The 25,962-nt window shown below is 43.7% G+C and overlaps 1 protein-coding gene across 8 annotated transcripts in view; it reads right to left on the bottom strand.

Moving 5' to 3' along the window:
• The window catches only part of PLEKHM3 (pleckstrin homology domain containing M3), a 194,567-nt gene that overhangs the window by 143,966 nt on the left and 24,639 nt on the right, over positions 1-25,962 (bottom strand). For all 8 annotated transcript variants that reach the window (XM_060106882.1, XM_060106880.1, XM_060106881.1 and 5 more), the window contains one exon: positions 5,044-5,979. In XM_060106882.1, coding sequence (XP_059962865.1) covers positions 5,044-5,979 — 936 coding nt within the window. The remainder of the gene's footprint in view (positions 1-5,043; positions 5,980-25,962) is intronic.

Below are 25,962 nucleotides of genomic sequence, written 5' to 3'. Positions count from 1 at the left end.
TTTGCTAAATAAATAGAGCAGCCCCAAGGTGCTGTCATGTCCAGGGAATTTCTAACAAAAAAAACTTCATTTTTCATTGGTCATTCCTTTTCTCCCTTCAGGACAAGAGAGGGTTATTACTGTAGCCTTAAGTTCCATCTTTGTGTTTCTTGCCTTTGATTCCCACTCGGACCCTGCCACTTTCTGGCACTAATTTGTCAGGCTGAACAAAGAGAGGATTTGTACCTCCTGTAAGGTCTCAATTAGGAATGGCTTCTGCTGTATTATGTGCCATTCAGAGAGGACACAATGCCGGTAATTACAGGAATTTGCACTAAATGGCTGAAGAATTCACAGCAAAACTCCCCCCCCCTCCCCTTGGGCTTACCCCTCCCAAGGGCTGGGGGGAAAAAAAGGAAAGCAAAATGCTCTGAATGCCAGAGAGATGTAATTACCAACAGCAGTCCCAAGAGGTTAAACAGCAGCCAAAGGAGTAAAACCATAAAAACTGACAGTGTGAAATGGTGGAGGGGATCCCCTCAGCTCACTGTTTTCTTGCTGTCTCTTCCCTTAACATTTTCAATTTCAGTTCAGAATCAGGAACACTGCCCCACAGTGGGCTGTCCGATTTCACCTTCAGATTACAAAGCAGTAAGACACTTCAAGACCGGAGCTTTGCATCTCTTGTAGCATCTATAAAAAAGGGCCTGGGCCCTTTTATCACAATACTCAATTGCAAGGTTTCTTGTTTGTTGGGAAATTAGAGGAAAAAATCTGTATGTATTAGTGCCAAGAAAACCATGCATCTATTGAGGGGAAATAGATATGTATACATGTCTAATTCCAGAAGAAAACCGGGCTACTGCCTTATAATGGAATTTATACAGCTTTTTTTTTTTTTTTTTTTTTTTTTTGCGGTATGCGGACCTCTCCCGTTGCGGAGCACAGGCTCCGGGTGCGCAGGCCCAGCGGCCATGGTTCCCGGGCCCAGCCGCTCCGCGGCATGTGGGACCCTCCCGAACCGGGGCACGAACCCGTGTCCCCTGCATCGGCAGGCGGACTCCCAACCACTGCGCCACCAGGGAAGCCCTATACAGCATTTTATGAACAACCTCATTTAGAACCATTCACAGGTACCTACCCCATAAATATTTTAATAAGCTGCACAGTCATTTGTTTTAGCATTAATATTTTAACACTACAGATGCCCCATTGCTAAACATAATTTTGAATCCCAACCAGTGACGTCATTAAAGAAGCATTCCTCATTGTCTGCTACAGATGTGTTTCTGTAAAGCTGTACTAAAGCGCCAGCAAATTAACTGTTCCTAAATACCACTTTCCTCACGTGCTCCTCCGCTCAGGCACGTTCTGGGACTTTAGGGTCAAACATGAAGTTCAACCTTATCAAACTGCCCTTTTCTTTGTAAGTCAAAAATGACTGTCTGAGAGTTTTCCTGGTGGCGCAGTGGTTGGGAGTCCGCCTGCCGATGCAGGGGACACGGGTTCGTGCCCCGGTCCGGGAAGATCCCACATGCCGTGGAGCGGCTGGGCCCATGAGCCATGGCCGCTGAGCCTGCACATCTGGAGCCTGTGCTCTGCAACGGGAGAGGCCACAACAGTGAGAGGCCCGCGTACCGCAAAAAAAAAAAAAAAACAAAAAAACAAAAAAAAATGACTGTCTGCAATTTCACAGAGTTCCACATGGCACCACCACTGACAGCTCTCTAATCTGACCTGTGCACCCAACTTCCGCAGCCCAGCCCACAGTTGCCATTTGGCATTGGTGATGTGAGCATCTGATTAATGTCTGTTTTCCCCCGGGGACTGCAAGTTGCATGAAGGCAGGGACAGGGACCACGTTTGCTTTCTTGCAGCACTGACTCGTCCAGGTGCACCTGAGTTTGGGGCATGTGGTCAGAAACTCAGCGCACAATAAATGGCAGAATGAATGGAAGAACTTAATTTTCAAAGGCATGTTCTCAGGAATAAGAAGCAGCAACTACAAAGGCCCTGGAGGCATGAATGACCAAGGTAGGTTCCAGAACAGCAAGAAGACCACTGTAGCTGGGGTTCCTAATACAGGGCAGCCATGGATCTGGAGAGGAAGCCATGGAACAAACCACACACAATCAAATCCAACTATAAAAAGTTCAAGCACATGTGAAGAAATACACAGCTATGCACAAGCATGTATTTTTAAAACCATAACCTCAGGCATTTGGGGATGGTCAGAGTCCATTTTCTCTGCAAGGGCTCTTTAAGTTTCAAAAAAGGATATAGAAAATTCTTCACCTACAGAAAGAATTCAGCGAAGTGAGGCCAACTGCACTATTTTGTAGATTTAAAAGCCAACATTTGTGGCTCCCCCAAATAGCAACTGAATGACATCATGATAAAGAGCTGCTCAGTGCAATCTTCCACTTTTAAAGTTTATTCATCAAAAATATTTAAAGGGGGAGGGACTAAGTGGACATAAATACTTGTAGTCTAAAGAGGCTCACTTAAACCATGAAATACTGTGAATTAGCTTCTCCCTAAAATGATAAAGCCAAGATTCAACTAAAAACGATTTACTGGACTTTTTGACAGTTTGGGAGGTAAACATGCTATACAACCAGATTTTTCACTGAATGTGTGTTTTTATGAGGATGAAAAGTTAGGGGACACAAGTACTAAATGAATAAACAGCTGGTTTAGATTAACTGTGTTTGTGAGAAACACAAATCAATTTTTAAAGTTCCATCTGCTATAATAATCTTTGATAAAATAAACAGCCTCCCAGATAATTTAGAAAACATTCAGAGGTTTGCTTACCAAGTTCTGATATTTTTCTTTTGAGACTCTGCCCCCTACAGGAGATGAAGTATTCCTACCTGAGGTAGGAAACCGGTACTCCAGGCGCGCTTACCCATAACCCACGTGTACCACAAAGCAACGGAGCGTAGCAGTTTCTGATGGAAGAGGGGGCACTGAAGTGAAATTAAAGATTTCTCCTTGAGAATCAGCCACACTGTACAAATTAGGACTGACTCCTCCCCACGCCAAATGAGAAACATACCTGTGCCCCATTCGAACTCCAAATCAAAGCATGAAGGTAAAAGCTGAGCAGCAAAGGAGTTTTAGACGACATTACCCGTCTCCTGGGTTCCCTGTTACCACCCATCCCCACCCTATTCTCCAGCCAGCTATTCAGTGAGCACCTGATTCACACAGCAAAGGGCAGCATCCTAAAACATGGACCCTAAAGCAGCTGTCCCAAGTTCTATCCCAGCCCATTATGTGATCCTTTTCCTACTCTTTTCCACTTAGCTTCCTTCCCCCTGTCTCTCCTACTCAACTTTCTATGCCTTTTTCCTGTTTTAATTTCTCCATCTGCTAGATGTGGTGGACCTGCTGAATGGTGCCCTCTACCTGCATCTCTCCTTCCACTGAGTGTCAGAAATGCTACTGAGGTGGTACAGAATGTGGGCAGGGCACACTCCATCAGGAAGCAAACTTAGGAGAGGAAGGTGAAGTAGAAGCCAACAAAGGGACCATCTTTTCTAACACCTGAGGCTTTTCTTGCCTCTTTTACTAGAAAGTTCCCCGATTCATACTCTGGTCTCTACCTTGAAAATTAAGCTGAGCTGTTCTCCCTGATTCCAATAACAAAGCACATTTGTTGCCCCTCTCAGCCGTCTAAAGCCACAGGAGTGTACCATAATTCCAGCATGTCCACAGAGTAAGCACTTATAAATTATTGTTGAATGGCTGAACTTTGAAATATAATATATGCACTAGTATAATAAGATACTGAAATGTCAATAATTTCTAAAAACTGTGCTAAAACCAGCATCTCCTTAGTTCAAAAGCATTTTCCAAAAGTAGCTGGCTGACTTAACACAAGGTCACTCATGCCTGCACACATACGGCCCTCACCTAGTACGGCTTCTTTATCGGCTCGGGGTTGCTGGTCTCTCCCATCCCACCCTGCAAGTGTCTGCTTCCCAGTTACCAAGGCCCTCCAGACAAAGCAGGGATGATTTACTTAATCTCCCCTTTGGGTAAATTATTTTTCAGTAGTAAAGGCGATCATCATAACTAACTTAAATTCAAAGTTTCACTGTGCCACCACTATTTGGCTTTTCCATGCAGGAACAAGCAGGAAATTGAAAATTTAGTCTTGACTGGTGGTGAGTTTCCTGTTCATTTCTAAACAACATACTTAAATCTGATACACTTGAATTGAAATTTTCCAAATCAGCCTTCCAATTAAAGCTACCTTCATGGTAAATTTCTTGTGACAAATTGTGGGGTTTACTGAAATAACCTGATTTCACTTACAGGAGATATATAGACTTGGTTTAGTGCCGGTTGTTTTCTTTCTGGTTTACTGTCTGGGGGAAGGTGAGAGGAATGGTGAGTGGGGGAGAGAAGCAGTAATAGGGTTTTAAGAACTAACAGATGACTGCCTTGGCCTCCACCTTGTGTCTCACCCTCCACAGCAGTTCCAGTAGCCCCAGGCTTCCCCAGGATGAGGCACCGGCCCATCGTGACTCAGAGGTCATCTGCTGAATCATCTTAGCCCTGCTCTTGGCCACCTCCGGGTTTTCTGTCAAGGCTGACTTTCTGGATTCTACCTTAACAGGGTTTGACAAGGTCATGATCAATGACAGTTACTGACTACAGACATTTTCCTTGCCTAAGGAGGGCTAGAAGTCAGCTTTGGGCTTGAATGTCTCTTAGGAGACAATCTGTGACATCCACATTCCCAGTGACCTTTATTTAAGAAGGCAGAGGAAATGTCATCACAACAGACTCGGGAAGCCTAAATTCTAGCCTGGTATGCTTCAGCCAAGTCATTCTGATTCAGTGGGTAGATCAGAGCTGCTTCTACTTACTTCACCAGCATGGCATGAAGACGGACAGATGGTTTAATATAGCAAACTCCTTAAAGGAGAGATGCCTTTTAAACAAGAGGTAGCTAGGACTGGTCTCTTGAGGGGATTTTTAAAGTGAATTCCAATTGTGGGATTCAGGATTGTTCTTTAATGAGCTTTAGGCTGAAAATTTGTTTCATACCTGCACATTTGAAACTCTGAGCAGTGAGACCTCGCTCCAAAGACAAAGTCGTCAGGATGCTGAGGAAGCTGGTGGTCACAGACTGGCGTTTGTTCTTCCTGAGTTCATGCCCACCCATCTGATCCTTGGGTTTGGTCCTCAGCGTGACCTGCAGGTTTTGTTCTGAACTCCTTGCCGCGTTGGCAGCTGTTTTCAGAGCCTCCATCCACTCCTGGGCCCTCTGCCGGGTCTCAGCACGGAGACGGAGGACATCTTGGGGGAAAATGACTTGAAAGCAAGAGTCACAGTCATCCAGGTTGTCCATCTGGACGGCCAGACACACATCCACATTGTAGCTCAGCAGGGGATCCTCGTCCAGCTTGCCGGGCTGAAAAGCCATCAGGTAGGCCCTGCTCAGGACAAACATAAATGCCTTCCAGTTGTTTTGGATGGTCAGCCTGTACAGTGTCCCCGATTTGAGGATGTTTTGGTACTCTTTGGGGCCATCCAAGACAGGGGACGGCACGAGCAGCTCACTGGATTTCTTCTGCAAACAACGATTCTGTGGACAGTCGACATGATGACCGAGCCCCGGTGAGTCAGCCAGCTCCTCCGGCCGTCCCATGTAAGCAGGCGCGGCGGTGTGCACACCTTCCCAAAGCTTCTGCCCCCAGTCCAAAGCCTCCCATGGCGACTCTGCCTTTAGCTGCAGCTGAGTGTTGTCATACAGAACAGTATCCACCAGCCTGGCCTCGAGGTTGCCCAGAACAGATATGCTCTGGAAGTGTGACAGCTGGTACGTGGCACAGAGGTTTTGATTCCCACTGCTGTCGAGGCTGTAGAAGTATAAGCTGTAGGGGGAGAGTTCTGCGTAACAGCTTTGCCAGTAACTGTCATGGTCCTTCCGAATCTCCAGGTAACCCTTTTTCAGAATGTTTGGGAATGCCTGCTTGTGTTCTAGAAAGAAAGGAAAAAAAAATAAAAAGCAACATATTAATCCATTAATATGAATGAACTGAATGAGATGAAAAGGCAGGTGCCAGAAACCAAACAGATCAGGGGTTGACATCCTTCTGGCTCAAGAGTAAGTACTGGGAAGGGGGGTGTTGGGGGTTCATGGTCAATGTGACATGCAGAAGTCTGTTCAGAAAACAGAAACACCGAATGACTGGGACTATGCCGTGTGGGCCCGTGAAACAACTGCGCTTTGCCAGGATTTCTTGTTTTCTAGATAACGCTCTACAGAGTACCAAATACGAGAGAGAGAATGTTCCTCCTGCCACCTGACCTAACTCCCTGCTAATACTCATCTTTCTTTAGGTAGGTAAAGCCAGGAAGGGCCAGTGGAAAGACCAGAGCATGAAGTGCACTGCACTTCTCATAAACTCCTGTTTCTCAGATGCCCCCATCGGTCTTCAAGGCCAGGCCATGAGCCTTCTGGCTCATAACCAGTTGTCCAGCCGTGCCTCGGCTACTCACTTCTTAGACCTCTGCTTGGATAGCAGTTCCTCTCACCTCTGAGCCTGTTTATGCTGTTCCTTCCGCTTGCAAGGCCCCTTTCCCACCACTTCCACCAGCTCTGACACACTTACCCTTCACTCAGCCATCCTCTCTTCCAGAAAGGGAGTCTGTCCCGACTCTCCCAACCCCCCTCCCTTGCCTGCACAGACACATCCCTCGGTCAGTATCAGGGATCCTTACTATATTATTCCTCTCTAATGGGCTCTCATCAGGCTGTATTATAATACCATTTATAATTTTTAAATTATAAAAATAACTTATAGGGCTTCCCTGGTGGCACAGTGGTTGAGAGTCCACCTGCCGATGCAGGGGACGCGGGTTCGTGCTCCGGTCTGGGAAGATCCCACATGCCGTGGAGCGGCTGGGCCCGTGAGCCATGGCCGCTGAGCCTGCGCGTCCGGAGCCTGTGCTCCGCAACGGGAGAGGCCACAACAGTGAGAGGCCCGTGTACCGTAAAAATAATAATAATAATAATATTAATTTATAATTTTTAAAGAAGTGTGTCTTCGCCACTGGTCTGTAAGCTCCACTGAGGAGGGGGGCAAGGCCTGTCCTGTCATCCTTATATCACAGCACATAGTATAATGCCTGGTACACAGTAGGTACTTAGTAAGTACTTGTTGAATTAGAATAGAAATAAAGCTTCTACTATAATGTCCACCATATAATAGGTATAATTCCCTTCCCTTCTCTTCCCCTGTGTTTCACAAGTTCATCTGGTCATGCCATCTTTAATCAATGATTAGCTGCAACAGATACAAATTTCATACTTTAATAAAAGGGGACTGTCACTTGGGAGATGTCCTGATACTTTCATCAGGCATGAAAATGAGGGAGCTCTCCTCCCTAGTAGAGCTTTTCATTTCTGAGATGTTTCTCAATCTTTTTGCTGGCACACATCGGAGACAGTCATAAAACTAATTGAGTCACTCCCTGAAGAAGAGAAATCACATTCCCAAAGGGTATGATTTCTGATCTTGGCTGGAGAAAAAAAAAAAAAAAAAAAAGAGTAACACAGATCTAGATCTTCAAATAGCAAACCAAAAGAGAAAATGAGAGAAATGCGGCAGAGAAAAGCCAGTTTTACCTACTTTACATCTCTGCTCCTGACATTCATTAGTATTTCTGTGGTAATTCAAAAGCCATTAATTTCTTGCAACCCACACTAATCCCTTTTCAGAGAGAGATAATGGATGCCTATTCTCCGTTTTCTTTTCTGATAATGCAGTAAGAGAGGCAGTGCTGTTAGAGACACTGATGCCGCCTCTCCTCCTCTCATTTCCATCAGGTGCCGAGGACAGTTCAACCTTTTCCATAGTAAGACGCATAACCTCGCGTCCCTCCATCCCCATCCCTCCTGTGACCTAACACCTCAGGCATGCATCCCCGAATAAAATAAAAACCACCTCTCTTGCTTTTAGCTAGGAATTTTCCTCTCCTTTTCTTTCCTCCCTGAAAGCTTTTTACAACAGCTTCCACGGATTAGAAATTCTAACTATAATTGGAATCAAGCCAGAAGCAAACCTCACTCCTTTCTGACTGTATAAGCTAGGGTGGCAGATGCCAGCTTGGGTGGACTGAATAGAAGTCTAACAGGGAGTCTCAAAAGTTTCCCTACCTTCTTGCTGCAGAATAAGGTAAAGAATGCACTGTGTTTCAATATTTTCTCCCCACCTCGTCTCAGCCCTCTCTAAATAGGTATGTTAAACTGAGATAGAAAAGAGGGGTGTTAATCATAGGAAGTGGCCCATCCTTATAGGCTGCAGTTTGTAGTGTAATTTCTTGGAAAAGAGAACAGATGTGATCAGGAAACTAATCTCAGCATGTATTCCTTTCTGGAGGGCCTGTTTATTTCAAACCTTATTAATATGTTGTGTGTGAAGTATTAATTATCCGACTGTAGAGGGCTGGAGAACTACCATTTCTCTTTAATCTCTAGCTGCTGCTTTCTACTGAATCTGAAGTTTATTTTGAATATTTTTGCTATTGACAAATCAGAAGTTATATACTTAAATCTAAGCTTTCGTTAATTTACTATAGTTCAACTTTTGTTTCCCCGGACCATATCATTTCATCACATACATTCTTCTAAAGTGTTCCATTTCACGAATGAACAATATTATCTCTGTCTTAATTAATATCATAAATGGTTCAGGTAGAACAGCTGACAAAGGTTATCGCCATTTCCCCAGTGAAAATGGAGAAAGGTGATCAAAATGAATCACTGTCTGTAAATTTCATACTGAACCCATAAGAGAGTCATTCCCTTGTGAAAAACAGCAAGAAGCAAAAACAAAAACATAAACAAAAAGAACTTGAGAACTCTTTGCCTCCCCATTGCTTTCCACTGTGGCTAGTTACAAAGACCTGAGTCAGTTCCTCCTCAACAAAGATCCCTTTTCCCTCTCCTCCTGGTCCCACAGTACCCAGCGCAGTGGCTTAAGGGCAAAAATTGCTACTGATTGACGAGGAAAAGGGGCTTTTTCCCCCTCATGAACCTGGCTCATTTCTGTGCTGCCAACCCACCGAGGAGTTCCTCTTTTGCCATTATTTCCTCTTTCTGTTCTCAAAAAAGTTCCCATTCTCAGGCCACCATCTTAATCAAGATCTTAAATGGGCTCCCATTTCAAGTCCTCCCCCCGCACCCCACCATGTCACACTCAGTTACCGGGGTAACCTTTCTGGATCACTCATAACCTTTCCCATGCCCTCCTCATCAGCCCAAAACCCTGCACAAGTTTCCTGGTGCTACACAATAAAGTCCAAACTCCTTAGACTGGCCTTAACACATTTTCTCACGGAAAATTTCAAACACAGTCAAAGGCATGGAGAAGAGTAAAATGGACACCTGTGAGCTCACCCCTCAGCTTAAAAGTCATCAGGCTTCCGCTAGTCTTGTTTCCTCTTTCCCACTCCTCTCCAACTCTTGCTTTTTATTGTTTTTTGTTTGTTTGTTTGTTTTTGCTGGAATACTTGAAAGCAAATTGCAGACATTTTATCATTTCTACTGTAAATACTTCAGGCTGTATCTCTAACAGATAAGAATACATATATATACACCAGTTTCACACCCAAAACATGAGTAATTCCTTATCTAATACCCAGTCTGTATCTCATTTCCCCAGATTCTCTCAAAAAATTTCTTTATACAGATGGTTTGCTCGATTTAGGTCCACACCTTGATTTGGTTGGTAGGTCTTTTAAGCCTCTTTAAATCTATAACAATTCCCTCTTTCTCCTTTTTTTTTTTTTTTTTCATGCCATGTATTTATTGAAGAAATTCATTCCTTTGTCCTGTAGAATTTCTCACATTCTGGATTTGGCTGAGTGTATCCTCACGGTATCAGTCAAATGCTCCTGTTTCCCAGGTTTTCCATCAACTGCTATTTACTTATTTTATTATTTTTTTAAAATATTAATCTATTTATTTGGTTGCACCGAGTCTTAGTTGCGGCAGGCAGGCTCCTTAGTTGCAGCTCGCCAGCTTCTTAGTTGCGGCATGCATGGGGGATCTAGTCCTCTGACCGGGGATCAAACCCGGGCCCCCTGCACTGGGAGCAGAGTCAACCACTGCGCCACCAGGGAAGTCTCTCATCTGCTACTCAGATCTCAAGATCCAGTTAGGGTTTTTGTTTTTGTTTTTGTTTTTATGCAAGAATATATTACAGGTGGTTGTCCTACTTGCAGGGATATGGAGACTGATTAGGAGGTTCAGAGGATGTTAGCCTGACCCTTCCGTTTTGAATTTCCCCAGGGACCTTTCACACTGTAGCCACTCTCTTCCACTCCCAACACTCCAGCCAGGGGACTTGCTGTGGCTTCCATTACTGGCCCCTTCCGACCTTCAGGCATTTTCTCTCACTGTTCTCCCTGCCTAGATTTCCCTGCATCTCTGCTTGTCCATGTTTTCATCATACGTGAGAGCGAGTATAAAATCTCACCTTTTCCTGAAGCCTTTCTTTGTCCCCTATAGTTGAACACAACTGTTCTCCTCTGAAGCCCCATGGCTCTATGGCTACATCACCATGATGACTCATTTCAGATACTATTTCACACTCATCAAATACGTACTAAGTTATATAATAAAAGTATTCCAAGAAAATCAATAAGAAATGATTAAAAACAGTTTCTGCCTCCACATCCCGGCACCCACAATCCTTCTGCCCAGACTGTAGAGCGTTTGATAGGAAGCCTTTAGACAGTATACATATGTAATAATAATATTATAAATAATAATTAGGCATGTTCCCATATATTAGCATATGTAATTAAAACGTGCTTCTATTTGGGTTACTTTATGCAATTCTGTTTTTTTAAAAAACCACCATGTCCCAGATCACAATAAATGAAACATTTAGGTAAACATTTAATTTACCAAAAAAGTCTGAACTGCCTGAGTCAGCACCATGAATGATGTCATAAGACTAGAACTTCAAAGATCAGACAATAGTTTAAAATGAAAGATAAAGAGCAACGTTTTAACATTTTCAAAGAACTCAAAAGCCTATGTGGTGTCAGTATTCCAAATCAAACTTATCTAGGCAAATTTAAAGGAAACATTTAAGTTCTTACAACAAGATGAATAAATGTGAAAGGAAGCTGAAGTAGAGAGTGAATGGAGTACCATGATGCTATAGAATCACATTCTGTCCTAGACAAGCCCAAAAGGACTGCCTCTCAAAGTTCAACAGATTTATTACATTTCCTTTGCCCTTCATCGTCTTTCTTTTCAGTTTCTCTACAGGTTATCTAGGCTATTGTTAGCTAAAAGGATAGATGATGTTAAAATCTGAAAGCCTAGCAAACAGGATTTACAACTACACATGGGCTCAAAACTAAGGGAGCAAAGCAATTTGACACACATTTACTGAGTACCAACTATGTGCAAAGTAGAACACTAAGCTTTATTGGAGACCCAAAGATGACAGACATCCTCAAGGTGCTTACAATTCAGTTTTGGCAAATGACTCTAATAGGAGGCTTCCAGATCAATGATAAAGGAGGAACCATAGCGCCACTTCAGAACAAAGACACTTCTATGATTTGGCTCTTCTTCATGAATGGCCAGCGCCAATGACCTGTACTCAACTGCTACTGTCTCTTGACTTCCAGATCCCATCCCCAGCCTCCCAGACTACAGTGACACTTGGTTCAACTTCACCTCACAGCTCTGACCCAGGTGCTGCCAGCACTACATGACAGCCTAGAGCATGGGAGAATGTGACTAGACTCCCTCAGATACAGACAACCTGAGAACCGTCTGTCTACTCACTGGCCAGCCCCACTTCCTCCTCCAAGACTGCATGCTTCTCTGGGGTTAGTTACAACCTCTAGGCTTCAGGACTCAGCCCTAGTCCTCAACTCCAATTTCTGGACTTCCCCTCTTACTGAACGGCCTGCTCTTAGCTCCACGCACCCTCGGAGTAATAGCCCCTTCTGGCACTGTCTGACGCAAAGACAGGAGGCAACTTTCACTGACTGCTACTGACTGCCTGGAACCCTGTACTGAGAAAGATGCTGAGGTCACATCCAGACTCAGTGGGGAAAAAGCACCATGATGTCACTGAGGTGGGAAAAGATACATGTTATGTATTTGCCATCTGGTTTTAGGATCTTTATGAACACAGGTCCTCCCCCTCCTTGATTCCAGAGACCTAATTCTCTCTTCCACAAGAGTAACATCCTAGACCTCTTAGACCTCTTCATCACAAAGTATTTTCCAACTTCCAATGCGGTACTCCTTCATTTTTCTCACTTCTCCACCTCACCTACCTTCCACTCCATCCTTATAAGGACCTTTAAACATGAAGCCCTTCCACCTCACCCCTTAAAGTCTCTTCCTTGTTTCACTGGACTCCTTCCTCTAGACTCTGTAGTCAATAGTTAAAACTTGTTTGCTCAGACTTCCCAGACTTAAGCACCAACTCTGGATCATTACAATCATCTATTTAAGACCAGCATGCTTGAGGAGGACACAGAAGTATTAACACAGGTATGTTAGCTCATTTCAACTGCTATAACAAAATACCATAATCTGGGTACCTTGTAAACAACAGAAATTTATTTCTCACAGCTCTGGAGGCTGGAAGTCCGAGACGAAAGTACCAGCTTTGGTACTGGTGAGACAAAGCTTCCTGGATGATAAAAGGCCATCTTTTTGCTATAACTTCACATGGCGGAAGGGGCTAGGGAGCTCTGTAGGGTCTCTTTTATAAAAGAGACTAATCCCATTCATGAGGGCCCCACCCTCATGACCTGAGCACCCCCAAAGCCTTCTCTTAATTCCATCACTTCAGGGGTCAGAAATTCAACATATGAATTTTGCGGGGTGACACAAATATTCAGACCGGAGCACCGGTCAAACATAGATTCATGTTGCTCAACTTCTTTTATAGCTTTAATCCTGACAATTCATTCTTTTATTCATCTCATGGATCCCAAACACAATCCAAGAACAATTTTTCCACATCTTCTTTAGTCTTTTCAAACCGCAAATTGCACCATCTCTTTGTGTACCATAGGGAGCTCCTTTACATATACTATACTTGGCTTCACTTCAACATTACACTAACCAATATCCTATACAAGTAAGACAGAGCACAGTGGTTAAGACCACATGTGCTAGAGCCAACTGGCCTAAGTTTAAATCATAATTCTGACCTTACTGGTTGGGTAACCCTGGACAAATTACTTAACCCAAGTCTCAGTTTTATCATCTTTAAAATGGGCTATATTAGCACCTACCTCATTGTACTATTGTGAGGAAGAAATGAGTAACTCTCAGAACGATGCCTGACACATCTTAAGTATTCAATAGATGTTTCCTATCTTAGCTTCTGGTCTCAAAAGAAGAAGCTTCTTGCCTCCTTGTTAAAGCTAACCCTTCCACCTTCACTCTGTACCTAATTCTTTCCCTCTTCTTCAGAATCTCTTCCTCTATAACATCTGAAAATTACCTCTCTATGGATCTCTTTTCCTCTTGTCTTCTAATATCCTAAGGTTTGTTGTGTCTGTTCAAAATTATTCACTTGAACCTACGTCTTCTATGGCTCAATCTGTCTCCTTCCTTCAGATTCCAGATTCTTCTAATGCCTCTACTTTCTGTCCCGCACAATCTGGCCTCTGATTATTGTTGACCTCCCCTCACGTCATCTCACATTTCTTCTCTCACTCCAGCCAAAAGCCTCTCATGGGTTTTGAACAAACCGAGCACTTTCTGGCCTCAAGGACTCTGAAGCTGCTGTATCCTAGGTTTGGGACATCTCCCCCCAGCTCCACTGATTTATTCAACTCCCTCAGCTTTTCACCTCAAAGGTGCCATCCTCAGTGAGGCCTTCATCCCTCAGCACCTCAGTTAAAGCCGCCCCCAGTCCCTCTCTATCTTACAACATTGTTTTATTTCGTTCAAAGAACTGCTCCTTGAAGACAGAGACCTGAATGTCTCTCTCACTTCGTATTCCCAGTGGCTGGCTCTATAAGTATTTGTCCAATGTATGCACCAAGGACTAAGCTAGAATCATGGAAATGCCAAGTGAATCAGACAGATCCCGTCAACAGTTTATAGCCCAGTGACAGCCCTCCTTTCTCTCTTCACAGGTCCCACTTTCTCTTTTGCCACAGTCACCCTAATTTGAGTCCTCATCACCTCACATCATGATGACTGCAGAGCCTTCTCATTTCCATCCCTTCATTTCTTTCCATCTACCAATCCACCCCACGTACTGTTAGGGCCTGAGGGGATCCAATAAATAGTATCACTTTTTTTCACCCAAGTTCTAAACCAACTGAGATTGATAGAGGGTAGTCAGACACATAGAAATTAAAACATGAGCCAGCTGGAGGACACAGCTTAGGTGTGTAGCACCCCAGAATTCCACAGACTCACCAATGAGTCACCCGCAACACTGGATCAGCACAGGCTCCCCTCCCAGGGGCTACCCATGAAAGGCTGATGGGTGGTGGAGCAGGCCTAGAGGAGCGGACCAGAATCAGTGCTTTCTGTAGAGGCTGAGTTACACATGCCTGGTTCCTCTCCTAAAGGTGCCCCTAAGTTATGCCTCCCCAGGGGTGGAGTGTGCAAAGGGAGGGAGAGAGGCCAAGAGGGCCATTCTAACTGATGAGTCTTTACGTGGACACAAAAGCTATAGGGAAGGAGATTCCCTGCAACCCACCCCCCACTACCCTTGGCCCCTGCCAGCTTCCAGACTTTCTGTAAAATATCCTTTTAATCTTGACTCTCAAGAAATTTTCAAGTGCTTCTTGCCAAACATATCATGTTAATTCTCTCTGTCTGGCTTTGAAGGTCCTCCATAATCTCAGCCCACTGCTCTCCAAAATGTAGTCCTGTTCTGGCTTAGCCTCTGACCAACCCACACAAAGTCTGTGTTCATCTCCACCTCGGCTGTGTGCTCAACCCTCAGTGCTCGGCTGGAACATCCTTTCCTCAGTGAAGACTTCTCTAACATTCTAGACCACAATCAAGTCTCTTTTCTTTACATTTCTGGTTAACAAAACAGTTTTCCAAGTCTATTTGTTTCATGTTATTATTCAACTGTGTTTAAGCCAGAGACTAGGGGGAAATTAACCAAATTTAGGTCTCTGTTCTCATTAGAGGCATGAGGGAAGTGAAATTAACAGGATGCACATCAATCATGACACTGCCACAAATGTCCATAGCAAAGAACATGAAGAGAATGATGCTACAGGAACCAAAGAGGGGCTGTGTTTTGTACATTTTCAATATGGTATATAAGCCCTCACACAGTGCCAGCCACAGTAGTGCTCACAGATATTTGTTAACTTATTCTGGTAGAAATGAACTAGGCTCAAGTGATATCTCTTCTGTGAGTTACTTTGGAGATCTTTCTTTATGGGTAAAAGAGAATATCCCATTTGTTTTCCCTTCATTAACCTAGGGGAAAAGACATATCTGTGCAGGCTCTAGAAGAAAGAGATCCATAACATATCTAGCTATGTATTAGCTAGACACACTAGCTGGGGATCTTTTCCATCTAAGTTCTTTGTGCTATGAGCAACAGTGATAGTGCATAAGTCAACACAGACCTGGTCAATTTCACTTCTCAAGTGTGAACCTGACCAGAAGATCACAGACCCAACCTCTTAAATTCAGAGGTTTTCTGCCTTCTGTGACAAGGGTAATTTCTAGTGCTTATAGAACTTTTTGACCCAGAAAACATTTCCAAACATCAGCTTTCAAATGATGCTCACTCTTGGCCATCATGAGCTTCTCATTCTGTTTTGTTAATCTATACGAATTAAGTATAAAAGAATCTCTCATACTTAGGCCACCAGATTTTAAGATAAGGGGTATTCCATTGCTATATCTTTGGGTAACACAGAATCACAGAAACTTAGAGCCAGAAGGGACTAGAAATCTCTTCAGCCCAGCCCTATCTGAAGTAGAACCTGTCAGGTGCCTCCAGCCTATCAACTGTCTCCCCCTTATTTACTAACGGAACCCTAATTTTGTTCAGTTGTGGAGATGGCCTCTCCCCTGCCCCACAAAAAGAATCATGATTTGTTTAACCCAATCAGTAACCGCATTTTCCTTTGCCAGAGATTGCTTTAGGGGAAGGCATGCAACCCAGTTCTGGCTGCAGACGAGGTGCTTTTGGGGTCCTCTGGGAAGAGACCCAGAGGAAGTGCCCTGCTTTCCCTTCCTGACTTTGGCGGCCGATATATATCCTATATCCTTGGGACTGCTGTAGCCATCTTGCATAAATGAGGGAGAGAAGAGACACTACCAATATACTGAGGATAGCAGAGGAAAAAGATGAAAAGTGCCTGGATCTTGATGACCCTGGGGCCACCAGAGGTAGGTGTCCTTAAGTGTTTACTGCATACAGTGTTTGATATTCACTAAGTGTCCAATACCTATCTGTTAGGTACATGAAAAAAATAAGATGATAAATGGCCTCACTGTTTATGCCACTTTCCGCTGAGTTTCTATTACTTGCTTCTAAATGCATTCTAACTGATTTAACAGATTTGGAAAGAGGTTCCAGGAAACAAAGTGACTTGGCTAAGGTTATACCACAGAGTGTGCAAGTTGAGAGTGGAACTCCAACCTCCAGACTTTCAATCTAGATGACACTGTGCTTTATCTGTGGTGGAGGGGATGAGGCCTAAGCTTCCTCAGACTTGAGAGGCAGTATTAGAGTGTGGTTATATGTGGCCTCCAGAATGGGCTTGGCTTGGGATACTAGCTCCACCATATACTAGCCAGACGGCCTTGGGTGAGGTTACCTTCTCTAAGGCTTGGCTTCCTCCTTTGTAAAATCAGCAAAATATTAATCTCTTAGTCTAACATATTAAACCATTATTAATATTAAATAAGATAATGGATGAATATTTCTTAGCACAGGTCTGGGCATAAAGTTAACTCTCATTAAGTGATAGCTCTTACTGACAGTATTAATACTAATAAGATTCATTCAACTTGACTCAAGCTTTAGGTAAGGAAAAATGAAAGAGAGGACATTTTCACTCTGGAAACAAACAAATAAAACTGTGCTGTCCTGATTTTCCAAGCACTAATACATAGAGTTCAACCAAACACCTTGCATATGCTCATACCTGATATGATAGAAAGTTGTCTACAATACAATACATTTTATCAAAGAACTGCCAACCTAGTGTGGGAGATGAATGTACAAGCAATTACCTATAATGTGCAGCAGAATAAAATGTGCTATGGAAACATAAAATAAGAGAAAAAAAATAATTTTAATTTAAAAAAAACACAAGAAACAGAGAACAAACCAGTGGTTATCAGAGGGGAAAGGGGTCAGAGGAGGAGCAAGATAGGTGAATTAGAAGGATTAGGAGGTATGAACTACCACGTATAAAATAAATAAGTTACAAGAATATGATGCATGGTACAAGAGATACAGCCAATGTTTTATAATAACTTTATGCAGAGTATAATCTATAAAAATAGAAAATAGGTATGTTGTGTACCTCAAGTTAATATAATATTGTAAGTTACTTATACTTCAATTTTTTTTAAATGGAAAAATATGGAAAGGTCTCAGGGATGATGTGGCATTTGAACTGGTCCTTGAAAGAAAATGGAGGATTCTGAAAAGTGAAGAAGACAGAGAAGGTATTGTGGGTGAAGAGATATCATGAGCAAAGTCCCAGGAGCTTGAACGCACACGGCACATTCAAAACTAGCACATGGATGGGGTGAAGAAAGCTGTAGGTGATAAGCTTGGAAAGATGGGAAAGATATCTAGATGCTTTAGAAAATTTACACTTGATTTTGTAAACAATGGGGAACCATGATTCATTTTTGAGAACAGAGTAGCACGAAAAGATCTGTGTTTTAAGAAAGTAACTCTAGCAGTTTGTGAAATTAGTAACTATAGTTCTCCTTAGCCAAGAAAGATAAAATACATTAACAGAACAACCGCAAAAAAATGCCAGACATTTCATTTTCAGAGTTCCCATATACATTTGTTAGGAATCAGGATGCGGGCTGGCAATGAGGCATGTTGGGTTTCCGAAAAATATAACCAATGGAAACTATACAACCATATAAAATCAACTTTCTGTGACCTATTTTAGCAATTTTTTGCACTGACTAATCTTGCTGAAGGGTGAATCATAAATTCAGCAGAGCCCATGTCCTGGTGACCTCACTTGTTCTTAGCCCGTAGGAATATTCCCACCTCTACTGGCTCCAAGTCTTTTGAGAAACATCATAATTGAAAAGGCAGTCATTTTAGTATAAGTCCCAAATTTGGCTTTCTTTTTTTTTTTTTGTCTAGTGAAAGATGAGGAAAAAGGGAATCAAAACAGAGTAACATAGAACTCCAGATAAAGAAACCATACTGCCATGGTTTTTCTGGCCCTACAGAAAAACTCTGCTTGAGACCTTCTCCTAAAGTACAGCACAAGAAAAACAGGCAGAGGGATGGTACCAGGTCACCAGAGAGTGAAACCGACTGAAACAAAAGCCCAGCTGACCACTGCCCTTGCCAAGCAGATGAAAATGTGAACACAGGGAGGGAAAAGTCAGTCAGATTCGGGCAGTCTGCTGAGTTTCAGAGCTCCATAGCTAATGCCAAGGAGTTCTTCTAAAACTTTTTTATTTGAAAAATTGCAACAGCAGGTCATCCAGAAGTAGAGTCACAAGGCACGTGGAAATCCTTCTGTGTTAACTAATTTCAACCATACCTATATTCCCATCATGACCTTCCATCACCTCTCTGACTATAGGAATTGGCTCCCACACAACCAAGGTCAGTTCAACAACATCCTAGAATAATATCATTTTAGAGTTGGGAAAGATTATAGAGATAATTTAACCTGCTTCACGAGTTTACAAACCAAAGGCAGGAGACAAGTGATTTTTCCAAACCTACATGGTGAGTCAGGGGTAGAGCTACGATACAATGCTTGCAAGTCCTTGATGAGTGTTCTTTCCATATAGCCTCACCTGCCTCTACCGTGTGCATATACTTAGAGGGATGAAAGAGAGAGAGAGAGTGTGTGTGTATATACCTATTTTTCATATTGATAACATATCTAGTGTCCACACGTTCTTATGGCGTTTTATGTTCTTACCTTAATATATGTTTATATTTGGATTGTAATTCTATGGTGTTAGAACCCCATCTTTTTTATCCCCCAGGAAATTCCCTGCTGCCTCTGGCTGTATCATTACTTAGTGAACAAGAACAGGGTAACAGCGGTGCAAAGGGGGAAAGGGCTAAGACAGATACTAGCCAGGGGCATGTCTGTACAGAATGAAGATTAGTGCTAGGACTGAAAAGGAGCCACTGTGGTTGTGGGATCAGGGTCCTCCCTCAGGGCTAGTTCCCAGTCACACCTCGCTACAGCTGCCTAGGGCATGGCAGACCCTGGGAAGGCAGGAGCAAGGGAGCTGGCGCTGAGGAAGCTTCGGTCTCCACCACCTACCTTGAGGTTCTCTAGAAATAGCTGCCTTTGAAATGAGGTGATGACTGTGTTATTTAATGGATGGGTACATCCTTTCATAATGTATACATATATCAAATCATCATGATGTACGCCTAAAATATCGTACAACTTTGTCAATTATACTTCAATAAAGCTGAAAAAAAAATAAAAAAGAACTGCTGTTGCCATCTCTATTCCTTCCCCATCAGTTTATGACCTAAACCTTTTGCTATGACTATTCTATCCTCAGGTAATGCAGGTAGTCTTAACTACACTGGATTCAAGCTATACTCCATCCACCTAGTAGGACCCATTGGCAGTACCCTAGCACTTAGCATAGTCTGTCTTCCTGAGGCAATGAAATCTCTAGAATGCATTCACAGGCTTCTGAATAAGACTGAAAAAGGAAGCCAAAGATGGGGCAAAACTCTGAAGCCTTCTTTCCGTGGTCACAAACCCAGAGGGGTCGGTTTGCTTATGCTTTTCTGTATGGATAACATTTAAGAGTGTGAAAGGCAAAGTTACAGTCTTCCTTTTGCAGATTCGTTGGTCCTCTAAAGGACTGTGACCAGCTCTGCACTGTTCATGTAGTAAATGTGTTAAAGGCAGGAAACAATCCTTGCTTAGCTAGACTGCTTGGGTGGGTCTCAGTTTTCCTAACCAGTGATTCCCTGAGGGAGTAATTTTAGTTGATGAATATTATCACCCAGGTCTGTTTCCTCCACACCACTTCCTACCCCTTACTCCCACAGGGACTGATTACCAACAAGCCTTCTATAGTGGAGGGTTCTGGAGACTGAGAACTACTGGCTTCCAAAGTAGGGGTCCAGCTCCAGCTTAGGGATTAAGAGCATGGAGTCTGAAGAAAGAGTGCCCAGGTCCAAATCGAGGATCCACTTGTTACTAGCTGGGGGGCTGTAAGCACATTCCTTAAGCTCTCTGTACCTCAGTGTCCTCATCCTTAAAAAGGGCTCAATAAAAATACCTATATCACAGGAGTGTTATATGAATTAAATCAGCTGTTATCTGCACAGCACTTAAAATAGTGAACAAAGTAAGTGTTTGCTGCTGTTATTGTTATTTTTTTCCCTTCTCTTTCCACCTGGGCTCTCTCACTTACCCTGAGGATGAACACACCGGGTGCTCAGATGTTGGCTTTGATAGTAACAAGTAGGCTGTTAATCTCTTTGATGTACTCTGCTCTCATATATACCAAAAACCTAGGAAAGAAGGGATCTTCAAATCCAAAGCAATAGCCTTCTGTAAAGAAACACTATGAGGGAACAGGGAAAAGTTGAGGAGTGATGCAAAAAATTGCCTCACGTGACTGCCAACTTCAGAAAGACTAAAGGGCACACCACAATTATCTCCCCAGGCTTTGTGCTCACCAAACAGCAGTCAGATTCCTCTACAAAGGGTAATTGTACCCATGCCTGTGTGACCCTGGAGTCTGAGATGGTATCTGGAGACTCCTCCAAGGCCAGGGCACCATTCTTCCAACACTAGGGGCTACTTTACAAGCCATATCTGTTTGATTCTCTCTTATCACAAGGACAGTGCACAGCAGCCTTTGAGATGAAAGCAAATCTTCATTTCCTGCTGCTAAAGAACTTCACAGAGAGGATGTGCAAGGTATGAGATGCTAGATGATGGTGCGAGGCCCTCGGAAAAGAGGGTGGAGTTGTTCTTTTTCTAGAAGGACATAAACCAGCTAAAGAACTAATGTTCTTAATTTATCAGCTTGATTTCGAGCAGAAATGCATTCATCTCACGTGTAAGAAAATGTTTTCAGGATGTTTTATGTTCAGAGCGCTATATGAGGTACTGAGGATAATGCAGTGCATAAGAAACAATCCCTTCCTCAGTGACCGTAAACTCTGGTGTAGAAGAGAGTAAACAGCTGATGACAAATCAGTATGAGAGAGGGAATGGATGGTCTATTTCCCATTAACAAACCAGTTAACAGCTATGAGAAAGTACAATGCAGGAAGGCCAATTCGAGAAATATTTATTACGAGGCCATTTTATGAAACTGACTGTGCCAGGGAAAACTAGGAGTGTTGGGTAGTGTCACTTTGCTTCTCATGGATGACTTCCAAATTCAACTGTAATAGTGATAATAATATTATTAAATGTTTAAGGCATCTATTAAGTGTTTACTGTGTGCCAAACATGATTCTCAGAAGCACTTTAGATTTTTTAACCCATTTAATGCTCACAAGATATTGAGCTAAGTACTACTATTATCCCACACTTTATGCCCCACTCCCCCCCAAAAAATTAAGGCTCAGAGAGATTAAGAAACCTGCGCTATGTTACACAGCTAGTAAGTACTGAAACAAGGAATGAAATTCTAACAGTCTAGGCTTATAGTCATTTTTTTAACCAATATGCTACTTTGTCTGACCAGAAGGCCTTCTTCAGACAGGCTTGCCCATTAGCCAAACAACTCCTACTATACCCCAGCTATCCACTGCCCTCAATATGCCCAAATCTGGTTTGCTTTATACCCAAAGCATCATTTATCCTCAGTAAGGCTCACAAGCCTAGTTAATCATTGCCAAACGAGGCAGAAGACACAGAGGCCCTGCCTAATGAAGAAGACCCTTGGGCTTGTCGTTATGGAAGGAAAGGGAGGGAATGAGGGTGGCAGAAGAGGAGGAAGCGGCGGTCGAGGAGGAGAAGAACCACTCCTGGTTTAAGTCTTTAAGCTACTCAGGGGACCTCAGAAAAAGGATCCAGAAAAAAATAAAAATCAACTGGAGAGGGCTTCCCTGGTGGCGCAGTGGTTGAGAGTCCGCCTGCCGATGCAGGGGACACAGGTTTGTGCCCCGGTCCGGGAGGATCCCACATGCCGCGGAGCGGCTGGGCCCGTGAGCCTGCGCGTCCGGAGCCTGTGCTCCGCAACAGGAGAGGTCACAACAGTGAGAGGCCCGCGTACCGCAAAAAAACAAAACAAACAAACAAACAAAAATCAACTGGAGAAAACACAAGACTACAAAGTAATAAAGCCCATAAGTAAGAGAGTGACAGGGCTAGACACAAACCCTGATAGCCTTTCCCTGTCCGCCTGTGGTGCCACGAAAGGGCTTTACAGTGAGGAGAGGGTTCCTGTGCATTTCTTCTGTTTGTTTTCTTACTAAAACTCTGTGCCACGTCCTGAGAGGGTTGCACCCCCCAGTGTGTAACGTGTCTTCTGTAACTGTAGCCTCTAGCAACTGGCATCTTTTGAACAAATCCACTTTGGCATGGGGACACTCAGAACGCAGTGACAAACTGACCCCAAAGCAGACACTATTTGAGTGTGCCCCTGTAGAACACCTGTTTGCAACTTGCTGACCTCCACTGAAGCACGTGTGTATGCGGGTGTGTGCACACGCACATACACACACTCACAGGGCTGAGCCCTGGTGACTCTGGATTCCCCTCCCAAAAGCCATTTGATCCTAGGAGAAGCCCCCGCTGGCCAAACTACAAAGATCTGGAGGGCGCTGGGTGGACCCCAGAGACACACTCTTTGTTGAAAACCAGGCGCACTGCCACTCCACTGCTGGGGTCCCAAGCGCCTCCTTTCACCCCAGAGCCGAGGCGGCCCTCCAGGCAGGCGGCGGTGGCCTCAGGTGTTTGCCTTCCCGCTGCAGCCAGCTCCTGGACTCTGCAGGGTAGGCTCCAAGGCCACAGGGCCACCTTTCTTCCCTGACTCGCTCTTCTACAAACACTGGATCTGCTGGGCCTGAGGGGAGGGGCAGAGAGAAGCCCCCAGCCAGCAAGTGTGCACAGCGCACAGAGGGGAGGCGTGTGCAGGACGGAGGTGCGCCTCGGTTTACAACGTGGCTGCAGCGCCCGCACTTCCCTGTCTCAGGTGCGACGTTGATTTATTGTTGCTGAGTAACTTCTCGTGGTAGAAACCAAATTTCTTTTAATATATTACATGTGTATGTACACACTCGTGTGAAATATATGTACTTTGAGGGTATCTATTTATGTTCCATGGGGAGTCATTCTTTCCCATCAGGAATCTCACCTGCTGCTTTGTGTATTGGGTCAGATTCCTGGCACGTTTTGTTTCCTGTTGTTTAGTAAAGGTGCTCTTCCTGGGATGCATGCACACAAAAACACCAAGGTGCCCTCCTCAAAGGAGACCCATTTGACTACATTTTACTTCTTCTGAGGAGCCCTTAGCCTATCAATAACCCTTGTTAATTTTTAGAACAGCTAGAGTGGAGGACGTGAGGATGATGGGGCCCTGTCTGGACACCGAATCTGAAGTGCCTGTGGGACACTCCAGCAGAGGCGTTCACCAAAGAGCCAGATACACGAGTCTGAAGCTCAAGGAAGAGATCTGGCCTGACCCCGATATCCTGGGTCCTCAGCTACAGCTCTGGCCAAGATACCACACCGTCTTCCTCTGCTTTTCGGCATATGCTTGCAGGAGAGACAATAAGCCTTTCTTCAGTTTGGATGGCTACTTTCCAAGGTTTTAAAGTGAACTTCACTCAGAGATCTTGGCTGATCTTGACTAGTACGCACGTGGGTGTTGCCACTTCCTCACCTCTCCCAAATGTTGTGAGCATTACAGTTGGCAGAGTGGGTGACCAGCCATGAACCTAGAGCTCCTCTCCACCCCCAGCCCAAGAGTGGGCAGCCCATGGGCCCTGCTTGCCCCTGCCCTTTACCTAGTGAGCAACAGGAACGAGATTTCTCTCTCCTGCTCTCCAGAGTATGCCAGACGGAGCAGGTGTCAGACACTTGGCAGGCCATTTCCCCAGCCTTATTCATTCCAGATAGGATGCGTATCCCATGGATGACCAAAAGGGGGCCAGGTTATATTATATCAATACTTGCAAAGGCCATTGGTTACAGTTTAGTTTTCAAAATACCACTCAGTACTTATATTTCAACATAATATTCAAACTTTTTAAAATTGAGAATTAAAAAGTAATAATCATGGTCTGTCATATCCTCAAGTGAGAAGCTAAGGAAAGTTCTTTCTTTAGCTTCCTTTAGAGAACCCGAGGAAGGCTGGTTCTTCCATTTACAATCCAAAGAAGATTGGAAAAAATAAAATTGGAAATACGACATCCTCTTAACTTGGTTTATGCCAGGGATTTAGAATGGTTACAGTGGTTTAGTGATTGAAAAAAAAAAATCTATGTGAACTCCAAGAAACCAAACAAAAACTGAGGTTGTTTGCTGATCAATGAGTACAACTGTTTGTACGTGAGCCCAAGGCAAAGGTCTCATGCTGCCAGGCACTGAGGTCACAGCAACTTGTCTATCCCCTAATGTCTAGCCAGTTATCAAGCCCTGTGCTTTATAATGTCCTTTTCTTTCTTACTCCCATGATCACCATTTGGCTAGATGTTACAGAGGACTGGTGAAAGTCTAGGAGAGAAGATAAGGAATTACAGGTCATAAATTTGAGTGGGGGGAAAAGAGTATTTTAAAAGGATAAATTTGAACTGGGTGTGAAAATAATGTAGCACCTCATAGGCAGGAAGACTGCATTTCCTTAATGGACATACTATACCATATCCTTGCCTCAAGTTATACTTACAAACTAAATGTTATTAATTAAAATTTAATGTAAAATAAGTAAATAAAATACAATGTTAAATGTATCAATGGAGTAGCAAGCAATGATAGAGATTGAAGAAACGCTAAAATAGCAGTTAAGTACATGAAATAGTCTCCCCAGTTAATTAAGCAGAAGCCATCTAAATTAAGAGGTTAAGCAGGATAACTGAAGAATCATCAGTAAGAAAAATGGATAGCCTGTATAAATGAGGTTACGGTGAAGAAAAATGCTGCGGGAAACAGAGAGATGGTTTGTCATGTCTCACAGAAGAGGAAGTTCACAGGTGAGTACATGAGTACATATTCATGTGCATGTGTGTGTGTGTGTATAAAGTGCAAGGAAAAAAGAAATCAGGGCCCTGCACCATGAGGTCCTAACCAACCTCTCCAAATGTTTCCTCCCACAACCGCCATGAGATCCTTTGGTCTCCTCAAGGGTCAGCCTGGTCTCCTTGTCTCCCCCTTGGTCCACACCATAAACCTGACCGAGTGTCCTCCAACTGTGACTCTCTTTCTGCAACTTAGTGTCCTTCAAGGTCCAGCTCAAGTTCCATCAAGTCTCACAAGCGCTTCCTGACAAGCCCAGCCCAGAGTGTCTTCCCCTTCCTCTATCCTCTGACAATTGCTGCTACTCACTCATTTTTTTAAAAAAATTCCAACAATATAAAGTAAAACAAAGTTCCCTCCCAGGCATTTCAGTTGAGCACCTCCTTTCTCTCACCACTGGGCGCCTTCCTGAGTCTTTGGGAGTGTCTGATCCCCTCAACCTAATGAGAAGTTCTTTAGGGCAGGGACTGTGTCTTCACACATCTTTTAATCCTTCATATCACAAGACTACGGCCAAGGTATGAGCTGATCAACATCTACCAATGTGAATAAGCGGTATCGTACAATGTT

The sequence above is a fragment of the Mesoplodon densirostris genome, chromosome 8, assembly GCF_025265405.1.
Source record: "Mesoplodon densirostris isolate mMesDen1 chromosome 8, mMesDen1 primary haplotype, whole genome shotgun sequence".
In the NCBI taxonomy this organism is placed as follows: domain Eukaryota; kingdom Metazoa; phylum Chordata; class Mammalia; order Artiodactyla; family Ziphiidae; genus Mesoplodon; species Mesoplodon densirostris.
The sequence above is the reverse complement of the archived record's forward strand: the minus strand, read 5'-3'. Positions and strand labels throughout refer to the sequence as shown.